General features: G+C 33.2%; 1 protein-coding gene across 4 annotated transcripts in view; it reads left to right on the plus strand.

The window, feature by feature from the left end:
- LOC113502131 overlaps window positions 1-14,107 on the plus strand; it is a 194,204-nt gene that overhangs the window by 159,748 nt on the left and 20,349 nt on the right. For all 4 annotated transcript variants that reach the window (XM_026883510.1, XM_026883511.1, XM_026883513.1 and 1 more), the window contains one exon: window positions 12,604-12,676. In XM_026883510.1, the coding sequence (XP_026739311.1) occupies window positions 12,604-12,676 (73 nt within the window). The remainder of the gene's footprint in view (window positions 1-12,603; window positions 12,677-14,107) is intronic.

Here is a 14,107-nt window from a genome sequence, read left to right on the forward strand (position 1 = left end):
TTGAGCAAGTAAAACTATAAAGGTGATTACGTGATTTTGAATTTTGGGCTTGTCAGGAACTAAATATCAGCCAAGATCTCACTCATATTTCCTTATCCATATAAGGGTACATAACTATATAGGTATAACGAGCTATAATTACACCAATTTTATGAAAATCATATTTGGTAATATAATTAAATGTCAGTATGGTTCCACTCAAAAATACGAATCATTTTAAAGTTACACGTGAGTATACTACATTTATCATTAAAAACAACTGACGATTAATTTACAACAGAAAGTAAAAAATGGTTTAAATGCGGTAAACCTGTTTAATATCAAAGTTACTCTACATGAATACATTATAATACCAATCTTTACATTTAGTACGTTGTTATATACATTAATCAAGTAGATTAAATCATTAGACACTTGTTACTAATATTCAAATAATCGATAAACATGTTCAATCTGCAATCATTTATTTTATGGCGCTATTAAGAGCATGACTCCATGTTAAATTAAAACTAGCATCTGTATCGACACTGCTATATAACGCCATCTATCGGCAGTCGTGGATAATAATTCTATATGTGTAGGTAGTTGGCAATAAAAACAATATAGGTATTACTTAGTAAATCATTTTTATAGATCGGACAAATCATTTGTTCTTATTATCATTTCGTTTGCAACCATTTATCCAACAGAGATGCCCTCTGTAATAATTTACAATCTGCATTAATATTCCAGATAGATAACATTGAGCCACAAAGAACTGACTAAATATACGTATTTCCCATATTACAACAATCCTAAATGAAATTACGATAAAATCTATAAGGAATAATTTCATTGCTATTGCCAAATCAACGTCTAGTGATAAATTTTACGAGTATTCGGTAGTACTTCAATCGATCAGCTAGAATAAACGGCAAAAGCAGTAAATCCTTGAGCAACTGGGCTCAGCTTTTCATAATTTATGCTTGTCCTGAACTTTAGTACTAAAACGTACGAAATGCTAGATCACCGTTTTGTAAGAACAATGAGTTATTGAGGTACTACTGATGCAATAATCTTGCCTCATGTCAGTCAAGTAGATAAATGAAATATATTTGTTCACAAAACTAAATACCATCAAAATTTTAGAGACATACTTAAAATCTTTTAATAAATTCATTCAATTTTCATTATTCTCTAAAAAAAATCCAACAAACCACATACTCATAAAACAATATCCAAAACTTAGTATCACATCGCAAACTTGTTTAACTACAAAACAAGCAACAGAAATAACTTTCTAACAATAATCAAGGTCACGTCAACCTGTCTCTTAAAAACCGTTATTTGGATAACATTTGACAAATTAAAGTATTCGCCTTAATTCGTATCCATTTCCCCCAAAACTTTCACTGGCAAATCCATTGTTACGTATAACAGGCACAAAATAAACTCGTGCAAAATGCATGGACCTTGATGGATACTGGTGCAGTAAATGTATTTCTCCAACAAACCTAAAACAGGAAGGTTTAGATACATTTTCCAAGGTAATTTAGCAATAGCCTATAGCATGGCACGCTCGCAGCACTTAACTATTTGTACTAGATCAGTTATATCTTACGAAAACGACTGGAAACCTAACAGTTGTAATGATGATGTTAAGTAATATAGAGGCAAGCTTAATGATACAAATGTTAGATAAAAAGTGGGTATTAGCGATCATTATGTGGGATGTAGTGTTGAAATATATACAATGAGTAAAGATATGTTTACATTAGTACCTTATCTAAATGAGAATTAAAAATGATTTGAACAATGCAATAGGATCATTTCCATGGAGCAAGTTTAGCATAATTTCCGATTTGCGATTATTAATCCAGTTCTGTAGGCTTAACTCCCGAAATAATTGACTTTTTGAACCCAACTCTCTTGCAGCTCTAATTCATGCATACGAGTTAGAACAACGCTCGAACGACACCTGACGCCATTGATAAAAGTAGATGATCAGTCAATCTCGGGGTAGTTCGATAGCAATTCAGGACCAAATCCAAATCAAAAACAGAACAAAAGGAGCTGCTTGATTTATCACACCGATACGCCTACCGAAACTATTCAAAGAGAAATCGTCAAAAAAACGAAACCAAATAATAGATAATGAAACGACGATCAAGCTAATGAAAACAATGAAAAAGAAAGTATAATTATTGACATTGATCCTAATAAAAGTATTACGGATGATAAACAGAGCGTTGTTAATTCTGCAGATAGTGATGAAAGGAAAGTGTTTCTCCGTGCTGTAATCAATTGATTTTACGCATTGAACGTAATCGATTCTCGATAGTCCGATACAATACGGAAAGCTTCGCAACGGAAGTGTTTATTGTGAATGAAACTATTATCAATAAATTACATTCTAATACCAATCTTATTTAACTCGAGCTAGAATTCAAATTTGTTTAAACTTTCCAATCAATTACTGTTGTCGACATAGATAAATAGTGCAAAATTAATGGAGTGCAGTGGTTCGTTTAGTTTGATGCATTTGCTTTCTCGTTGCATTAGCATGATACACATGGCCTATTGTTGTTAGTGCTGGGTGATTATTATGATTTAATGCGCATGAAATATCTACTATTTCATGCTTATTACCTGGTATGGATTTTAACGCTTCCTTACTTAATCATAGTTGACCACATTTAGTCAACCAGTATTATATTTCTTTAAGTCCTTGTTATATTACATTTGTGTTTATTTCGTTTATTAGTCCTTGGTCTTTAACCTATTATTTATTGTAGCTTCAAACTAACCGTACAATCCCTTTCAATACCGTGTGTTCGTTGTATAATAACACAAAATATTCGTGCGCATCTCGATCAGTTCATTTGACCCGATTTCGAATGCAAGGCGACAGAGCCGCGCATCCGATCACCTCAGTCCTTGGCACAGAACGAATACACTTCCATGGATCACATCACAAGCCCTATTGTTGTTTAATAGACAATGTTGACCTACAACGAACATCTTTATGATGCGAAAGAGTGGATTTGTGGAGGGCACTTCTCAGAGATTGGAATGCTAATATGGACATTTGAATTGTAAAGGAATTTGTGAGTATATGGGTAGATCGTTGGTGGTTCGCTTGCTGGAAAGCAGCATGCAAATGCAAGGTGATAAAAAGTATAACTTGAGTGTGTTTTGTTGCTAATGCTGTTGTAGATGCCCATAATGAGCCTAAAATATGTGCGAGAGTAAACATTAGTGCGTACCGCGAAGAGAATGATGCCATAGGTTTGTGTAGCGAAGGTTCTAAGTGCATAGGTTTACAATTTTATACTCAAATGGGCCATACTTTTAAGAGATCGGTAAATAGTAATAAATTTCATAACATTTGATAAATACATCAACTCAACTGTTTATGTACCTGTGACATTACCTGAAGTATTTAACAGCAGTAATTCCCAGAGAAGAAACTTACTGAATTTCCAATTAAAACCATGTCAAATCTTTAATCACGTAATTTTAAATCAAGCAGTTTGCGTTTCTTGTAAAATAACTTGTAAACATAATAACACTTTACCATATAAATAAATTCTGATTAAGATGTCGTAACATCGTTCAATTTCATGTTTTACTATCCATTAGTGATTTGCACTTGGTTTACTATCACCTGTATGTATTACGCTTTCTCCTACTAAATGTATCTGAACTGTCCGTCATAGATAATATAAATCCGCTCGAATGTAATCATATTCATTACAAAGTTCGCCTGCAGCGATATGTTTACAAGTCGTTTAGACTTGTTACGTTGAAAGAAAGCTTTTGTTAACTGGTATTCTTTTGTGTGCAGTCTGTTTTGTAGATTTATGATTTCTAAAGGAGATACCATCTACATTTTTGCGAGATTATGTATATAGGCTTCAACCAGTAATTTTCTAGTGGCGGAGAGCAAAGGTTGCCATTTCTCAAGCTTTCATCTAAGCGCACCAAAGTTATGGTCTCTAATTTTTTAAATCGCCTCCTCCATATTCGAAAATATAGTCAGTAGATGCTGATAGATGTATAGAAATAGTTAAATGTTTTGGCACCACTAGTGATGAGACTCACAGATATGTAGGCCACTCCTACGTTACTACGGATGTATTAGTCATTAATCGTTTGATATGGGATGGGTAGCAGCACCCACTACTTGATTAAGTGCTAAAGATATTTGTTACCAAGCTGAGATATGAAAATTAAGTTATAATTTGAAACAAGAACGAACGACTGAAAGAACTGATTCTTGAAAAATTTAACATGCAAAACAGAGATTAACAATGAAATTAAATTTAGAAATACTGGAAAATGTTAGTTGATTTAGATCCAATATGCATATTGCATCTAAATCAACGCATATTTTTGCTGGTGACACCATGAAAGGGGCGCCGTTGCAAAAAGCCTTTTCTATAGAACGTGAATAAGACAAGCCACAAACAAGGAGTTTACACAAGAATCGAGAATAGCTATTGATATTACCATTCATGGTGAATCGTATACTTACCGTACATATGTCGGTGAAGCAGCTATAACTTTCAGTTCATTTTTTGTTTTGTCAAACTTAGAAATGAATGGATTTTCATTCTAAGATACAGTTCGTGTATTAAAATGTTCTATTTCTTTAACTTTATCATTATTTTATTCATCTTCATATACTTCTTATCATTAAAATTCTTTACATTTATTTATGACGTCAAGATCATTTTCAGCGCTCCTCACAAGGTAGACTCAATTAACGCCAGCTGATCTGTCTTTATATCAATCTATTATATGATTTGTGTGATTGATCAATCGTCATTGTTACTTATTTCAACAAAGATTATCCCATGTCTTAAAGTGAGGGGAGATGACCTCTCTGTGTAAACAAAGTTATTAACAGCTACAGCTTAAGCATTGTTTACGTTGTATTGTAAATGTTAATTAGTTAGTAAAACTCAAATTAAATGCCAAGGATGGAGACATCGATAAGTATAAGGGATTTTTAAGAGTTGATTCTTATTATTATTTTGTTCATTAAGTCCGCATTAAAGTTCAAAACAGATTTTTTGCTGTCATCGGTTCCGAATATAGAAATTAGCACTTTAAATTCTGGTTTTTTATCGCACCTTTATTGACGATATAATTAAAATTAAAAACCTGTATCTATATAGCCTTTTAAGTTTTATCCTAGTAGAAATATAAATTCAAAATTAGATATTTGGCTTACAAGCGTGATATTTAGAACCTAGTGAAAATACAGAAACTGGAATCCAGGCACATAGTTCATTCAACTGGTTCTTAAAAGGAAGACATATATTCACCCTGGAAATACCTATAAGAAAATTACCACCACCGGCAAATTGAATATAAACTATGTATAAGTAGGTAAATCCGGTACCCACCAATCAGCTTTTACTTTCAATGAGACTGCGGCTGCTTCCGCGAACGAAAGTGCTTCGGTAACAGCCGCGTATTTTTTATCGACATCGAAGATTTTTTTCGTCTTATCGACATAATGAAAAACTGTCATTACGCAACCTTATTTGGGAATCAGTGAAGGGAAAAAGCCATTCAGCATTTCATTAAGTTTATTTTTGCAATTAACATTTAAGTGATTTAATGCTGTTTTTTTGACTAGTCAGTTGGGATGTGTTTCGATTTATATTAGATTACAATCATGTGAGATCAGTTACATAATAATAACGATTATCACGACTTAAACTAATATTTTATAGTCTGCGATAAGATTACCATAGTTTTTATGCTCAGAATCTGACTTCATCCATAACATCGACCAAACCTTTTCTAGAAATAATTGATCACGATCTTTTTTGTATTAAAACTTATTCAGTTCCGCGTTCAGTTCAACTGCGAACTAAAAAACTTGATTTCTATTTATTTTCGTGAACTGTAGCATAATTTTAATAGTGCCATTACGTCTTTGCATAAAATATGCACGACGTATCTGCGAAATCGTTCATCTATTTCAATCAGTTCCTTTTTTAAGGGAAGTTAATTAATTCTACACGTATTTGATATCATATCAAATGTGCTCATATTTATCAGTCCATTCACACCGAAGTCAGGTTCTAGAGATAAGTAACGTCTAACTAATATATCGATCATTTACTTTTTCCTTCCATATGTAAACCCCGCACAGTAAAAAACAATATCCAGAGCCCATAATTTCCAATATGTTAATGAAAACATCGACAATAACTACCGACACATTCGCGTCACTAAAAACAGTTGATCATCGGGCCAGCTGATCTATAACAGCAAACTTTCTTCTTCAAACACTTGACGTGCGGACAAATAATTATATGAAATAATTCCTATACTCGACTTACAATTTCACTTTATACCTATTTTGGTACGTAAAACGGGTTTCACAAGGAAATCGTTAATTTGTGATCAAGGTGCGTGCAATGGCGTGATCTTTGACCTCAAACCAGTATTCATGTTGTTATGTATGAGTTATTGTGACATATCGGGTCAGGACGCCAACCTTTCATCAATCATTATTTAGAAGAGTCTGTATTGAAAGTTGTATTAAATTCTATTTGCATTGAATGGTTGACCGATGACGGTGCTTTTTTGGAAGAAATTTCTTTAGAAGATGATTCCTTGTATTATTTTGTAACCTACAATCTTTTTACAAGCAATAGTTTAATTGCTAGGTATGATTTAAGGTCATTGATTGTCACAATAAGAGTCACTAATTCAAGATTTGGAAATGCTTAAGAACAAACTCGTAGTAAGTAATAAATATTCATGACACAGTAATATACATAAAGAAATAGATCGATATAAAAATATCTTTCTTTGTCTAAACACGCAAAAAATACGTAAACAAAAACTAAGTATCTAAGTATTGAAGCACGACCAAATGACCATGAGGAACTATCGCATTCTGTGCGCTTGGGCATATTTATAAACACAAACTTTTGCCAGCAACTTTATCTACAAGTGGACTACAGAAGACAAATAATCTCGGGGAACATACCTACATAATGAGGATAAAAAGTGCCCTTATAGTAAACCTGACTAATCAATTTTTATACCTAACTTGAGCACACTGTAACACTGGTTGTTACCAAAAATATTCCAGCACCAAATTTCCCTCAACTTTCATATCTATAATTTCCATAAAGCTCTCTAGTTGGTCATGAAATATCAAATAGACAATTCTAACAAAAGGGTTTTCACTTAAGTGAAGGAAACAAAGACTTTCAGTAAATCACTTTGCGTATTGAGCCTTGGTTCCGTCGCCACACCTTGGACCATGAACTTGGCTTGGCCACTTTCCAACCACCATTGTTTTTGACCATGCCAAGTTCATCCGCTGTATAGCAACATTTTCTCTAACATCCAACCTAACCATTCTATTTCAAAAGTTGGTTTATTGCATCGATGCTATGATTTGATGGATCAATACGTTTATTAGTACCAAATCTTTGGCATTTTTGTTTTCAGTAATTTTGATGAGATTTGCAATAGATACTTTCTTTTTCTCTTTTTCCATATTAGTATAGAACATTCAAAATTCAATTGTTGGTTTATGAATGTTAGTGTTTGACTAACATATATGTAGGTTCTAATTGCATACAAAAATAAGAGGATGCCAAAATTTCTACAGCAAAAGGTACTCAAGCAGTCTTGTATAGGTATGTACCTGATAACGTAAAAAAAGAAATGAGAATACAGGTAGCACTTAAGTTTTCGGAAAACAAGTCAGGCGAAAGGTGCCAGGTGGTGACACTTATCCAGTTATCCAAGGGAACTTCTGGAAACGGATTAAACAAAATTCTCTTAGTGTTTTTCATGAGCATATAAATCAAATGTTCCGGTAAATGTGCGTGCTACTATAGGTTTTTGTTCCAAACTCTTTGATGATCATGCATTTTAACTGGGCTTCGTACTTCCACAGTCCAATTCCCATAAAGCCAAGTTCATCCATTGACCTCGGAGGCTGAATCATTTAATACAAAAAATACATTATGCGTTGCAAATTTTTTTATACCCTATCCAGATTTGTCACGGCCTCACAAAATTATACCTTTTTCGTTTCTGTATCATCATCATTACATGTCTTTATTTGTTCACAAATGAATGTTTAAATCGATATGTTTTTCTTTTCGTTTGATACCTTTTTCTCTGTCTTTTTTGTCTTACAATTTTACCCGTATTTATTTTTTTCATTTAGCATAAAACACAGAAACTGGTTCTTTCTCTACAAATACTGATGGAAATATAGTAATGCCACATATGTGGCAGTACACTCTTCATCGAGCGTGTTCTACTAACTTGAACGAAAAACCCTATCAAGGAAATGAAAATATCACCTACAAACCAAAATTACCATCAAATCCATAGAATTAAAAATTTTACTCTTCTTGGCTTATTGCTATAGGTACAAACATCGGTCTGTGATATAATCATTATTTACCTATATTAACTTCAAAAACAAATTACAATCGGAATGCCTTAAAAACAACGCTAGAACTCGCGTTTCTTATTATTGATCACATTGTTATTAAGTTCCTTAACCAAAGTGTATAATTTACATGCCATACCAAACAACGTCAAGTAATTCGTGACCGCCCATAATGACGAAATAATATGTAATTGAATTAGATAAAGGAATAGTATCGGGTTGTATCGGACACCATTTCATTAAAACAATTGTGAATTGTCATACCCTTGAGCTTAGTCACGAGCGCCCTTAATATCAGAGTTAATATGAGAGATATAATAAGAAGACACATTGTATGTGTTACAAATGTACCGGATGAAGTAAAGTTGTGCAGTCATGTTGTAAGTGATAGATCACTAGAAAATGATTTTAAAATAGTTGTAGGAAATAGATATGTGGATGTATGTGAGTGTGTGGTAATCGTAAAGGAAATTGGTGAGCTTAATACTGACAGTGTTAGTACTTCTGTGATAGTTAATGACGTGTGTTACTGAACGTTGAAGGTATGTGATGATATGAATATGCTTACATGAAATGCCAAGGGCTAATGTGCCAGAATGAGTCCAATAAAACAAATACCAATTTGGCAGATTAAGACAAAGTTCAAGTTCCAAAATTGTTAATCAAAAAACATTGCCGTCTTCAGACGCTGGCGGATAGCAATGAAACATACAATAGTACCAGAGAAAAACAAATAAAAAAGACAATATACGATGGTAATGGTAAGCAATGTACCAAAAACCCAGTAATACAATATCAATGGTCCGTACCTAATCCACTTGATCGACTGTGAATGTTAAATGAGGTTGACTATGATATCGAAATAAAACCAAGTTAAATATATGATATTAACTTTCTGCTGATGAGTTTTTCTACGAAGATTGGCGATCACTCGGTGGTACAAAAAGTTGTTGATCTAATTCTGATAGTCTCGTTAATATACTTGACTCTGTAATATGGTTAGTAGACTTTAAGTAACTTGAAAAGACAGATTATATTTGCCATTTGTTTGTATTCTTCATCAGAATCATTAAAGGGTACAAAATTAAAGATTTTGCGACCTTTTCTACTTAGGCTTTATTCCTGGTTTCAATCTATTCAGATATTTAGGTGACATATTAAGCTTAGGTAACCATTTCAAATGGTACTTATAAACTAACATTACAGTCACTACCGAAACACTGATCGCCTCGCCTACAAATATTTTCTTAGTTTGTCAATTATAAATAACCACACCACTGGAAAATACACTCTGTAGGTAATTAGGCATCCATAGTTCGAAGAGCTCATGTACGATGCAGTTAATACTAGTGCAGAACATGAAATCAAAGCGAGGGCGTGCAATACGCATGCGCGAGAAATGACACAGTAGCCGGTGACGGGGCACGCGCTTGCGCCCGCGCACGCCAAGGTCGCCGCTCACCGCCACTCGCAGACTAGTTCGACGACCGAAGTACTCGATACGGTTTAATCAAATTAATATTGTTTATTTAGACTAGAATGTTCTGTAAAATGATTAGGGACATTTAGGAGCTAGGCAGCTATCGAATTTGAGAAGGCTTGAAGTATCTAACAATATTGATATTTTGTAAGAAACACTAGTAACAACCAAGCTCGTTCATGTAGAAAATAAATAAAGTATAGGAATTATAAAATAGGTATCTGTAACTATAAAGCTGTGAAAAAAAAAGAAATATTTTATTAGTAGCCCATATTAATGCATAATCTCTCTCCTGTAAAAAAAAACAGTATTTCGTTCATATTTACTAAGTTTATATACTGAATCCTACGATAAAAGATTAGTATTAAATTATTATTAAGAATTGTAATAAGCTAAATTTGAAAGTAGCAACCTTGTTTAGGATTCATGCAAAATGCTAAGTAAAGATCAAGTGGTTAATATCATCATTTATAACTTACCGCCGACGTGTTGCAATAAACTGACGCGTTTTATAATCAAATATAAATTAGTTATATTTATTAAATAAGAAGATTCTCAATTTTTTTTCAAGGTTTGTGAAATTATTTGATCATTAACAGTTGGATTAGTTGAGAATAACACAATATTTTGCCAATTAAGTATAAGTCACAGTTTACTATGCAAGCTCAAATATTTATTATTCACTTATTAACACGCAATATTGTCAAGCGATGTGATTGGTTTTGAGTATTTGGCCAATCATAGCCGCTATCAACGAATTTGACTACATCTCGAATTATTCAGCCTTTTAAAACCTGGGGTTAGTTTATTAAGTAATTTAATTCGGTATTTATTTTGGACTTTTACCTTAAAAATCGTCGGCCTTAAATTTCGCTATAAAAATAATTTAAATATAAAATGTAACACGCGCATTGGCAGAATAATAATAGGATCATCAACTTGTGAATTGTCCGCATGACTATACATGGACTTCAAAATATTTTTTCCGAAAAGGTTGTTTCTTTAGCGCAATATAAGTAGTTAATAGGTCTCGTAAAGCGTAATTTATGCTATATATTGACTATGATGACATAATTTTCCCACTATTTCGCATCTTTTTAATTAAAGTAACTTATGCATGTATATATAAAAATCATTAAATGTCAAAAACGTTTACTAACACTGCCTGCTAAATTCAGTTCTTATTATAAATTAATTCATTTTAAGTATTAAATTAACCTACAAACATCTTCTAAGTAAATATGACTTTAATACAAAGACACTTGACCCACATTTCTTTCTCAAGCACACGCAAACAAAGGTCATATAAAAATATACGTTTATTGAAAATAATACGGTGCTGTGGCACGTACACATAGCAAGTCATTGTATTCAGAATCACCTTCAGTCATAATGTCATCGATGTATGTCAATATCGACGCTATGAATATTGAATATGGATAAAAAAATCTGCGTACGAAATACGTTTCTAAATCCTTTGCAGTTTTTGTAGGTTTGGAAACGAATGCTTCAAAGCTTACTTTAAAGATTGTTAACTCAGTTAAGGTTAATTGACCAATAATTTCGGTAAAGACTTTTTCACACCAAACTGACGACGATTAAACTACAGTTAATATTCAAAATCACACGCTTTCCACTTCGTCAAAAGTCAAATAAAGTACTAAACGCATTCCAAACCATAGCTCACCATTTCTATACACTTAAAAACCATAAAGCGTCACCATCTTTCACTTTCCACGTCAAATCGTGTGTAAATTCTTCGTGCGAAACTACAGTACATATATTATTTTCTTCACCATCATTCAAACCACCATCAAACCTAATCGTTCCACCCATTGAATAGAAAACAAAATACACATAACCCAAAGAATCAAATAGAAATTCCCCATCAGTAAACAAAGCCATGCCTTGGTCACAAACATGAATACCAATGAATATATGTGGACATTCTCAGGGCAATGCCAAGGAACGGTTTTGAGAAAACGATATTCCGATACTACGTTAACAAAATACAAATGAAGCACAAATTCCTATGTCGTCATTATTCAATTCGACACATGAGAACCAAATATTGGACTAGATTTTGTTTACATAGGTAAACATAATTATACGATAAAAAATGCGATAAAATGTCTAACTCGCGATACTGAGGGTTACGTCTAATAGAGTTCCATTTTTACCCTTTGGGTATGGAACACAAAACGAGCAATCTTCTATTACGACCAAAACTTTGAAAACCTTTGTTCCTTTTTCCCAGTAGTACGTGACAATAGAAAATGCAATAATAAATTTGATTTAGACATTTCAAGAAAATTTCAATTCCTTACAAGTATTGAAAGCCACCACCGTAAAAACCACTTTTATGAATGATGGTATAGAAACATGTAAATGATTCCTGCGGTTGCCAATGCCTATAAACAATGCAATGTTATTTATTAAAACTGTTTTTTTTTACCTTCAACGTTATTCTAAATTCGCTTGGCAAACTTCCAACTATGCAAAAATCATGGCATCAAAAAATATGGGCATTGTGTACTGAATTTAAATCTTCATATTTAAGTAAATTCTAACTAGAAAGATGCAGGGTTAACATATTTTGCATGCTCTTGAAGCTAAAATATGATACCATATTTACTCGAAAGTAACAAAGAAATTGTACGGACATTTGTAAAACCATATTTCTCTTTCTTTCCAGAATTGGTCTTTGCGGATTTGACAACCCACACAGAGATCAGAAAACAGAAGAAGTCAGAAGACACATAGGACAAGTAAGTGACACACACTTTATGAACTCCTTCAAAACCGAAATCGTTTCTAAAACGGATTTCACTACAAACAGTTTAGGTGACCATACATGGCTAAATGCTGACAAAACGAACATAAATCCTGGTCTGATAAACATCGTACATCTTGGATAGGTCAACGTTAATGTAATGCTAATGATCCAGACGCCTGACACTGATATGCTGTTTCCTGATGAACGATGACACTTAGTACAAAAACTGCTGATCTTCACGGTTGAACTAGCTAATTTAAATGCATAATAAGTTAGGTAAAAAATAGGTCTAGTATACCAGTTAATTTTGTTCTAAACTTATTAGGATTTGATTTTACAAAAAGACCAGTACCAGGTGTCGGAGGTCGTAATAGCAGAAGCATATATCAAATACACACTGGAAATACATACGTTGCTGAATCTGACATAACCCCAACACAGATGATCTCTACTACTACAGCTAAGCCTATTGCTTAATACAACCTGTCTCACTGATAATAAACAAGACTTCACAAATAAATACTTCAGACAGGTACAACACTACATGCCACCCACGGCGATGATGTATATTATTCAGGATACAAAACGAAAACTCGAAGGTCAAAGTATAAAAACAGCTAACATCAAAGAAGAAACCATTGTCAATCATAATTCTCAAGTTGACAGATCATCAACAAATCATAAGCAAGCAGAAACAATTCGAAAACGAATAGGAAGTGATGAATTGGTAGATTGAAATAAAATCGACATAGATGAAGAGGAAAATAAAACTAAACAATGGGATTGAAAATTCTGATATTTAAATGAGCTGCGGCATCCAGCTGTCAAACTCAAGGCTGATGAAGACAGACAGAAATAGTAATTAAATTTATATCGCGATGTTCTTGTTATTTGATTTATAAATTGAGTTTATTTCTATACGACAGTAATTGTTACTTAGGTCGACTGAATCAGGGTACACAATCAAATATTTGTACAAACAAATCCAATTTTCTCGAATGCCTTGAAAGCAAACTTAAACTCGATATAACCACAATAATTATTGTTCGTACGATTGATTATACACACAACAATTGTAATCGTAATAATCATGAGTAAGGCCGGGAGCTTAATGAGAAAAATGATCAGCAGCTTTTATAGCCCGTGTCTAACAAAAGTTCTTGAGATAAATCAGTTTTTGAGGTCAGTCTGATCTGTCTGTATCCGGCGTTATGTTATTTGAAATGAGATCTGATTCGCCACAGCGTTTCTTGATTTCTAAATCGCTTCAATATTGTGAGACGAATTATTATGTGTTTGGAGGCGGTTTGTTGGCAAGCTGTCACTAAATGTAAATGTGTGATCTTTAACCCGTCATGTTGTGGTTACAGCATGTACATAATTGTTTTGGCTCGAGGCATCATTTTGTTTAGACGCTCCGGTA

Source organism: Trichoplusia ni, chromosome 16 (assembly GCF_003590095.1).
Source record: "Trichoplusia ni isolate ovarian cell line Hi5 chromosome 16, tn1, whole genome shotgun sequence".
Classification (NCBI taxonomy): domain Eukaryota; kingdom Metazoa; phylum Arthropoda; class Insecta; order Lepidoptera; family Noctuidae; genus Trichoplusia; species Trichoplusia ni.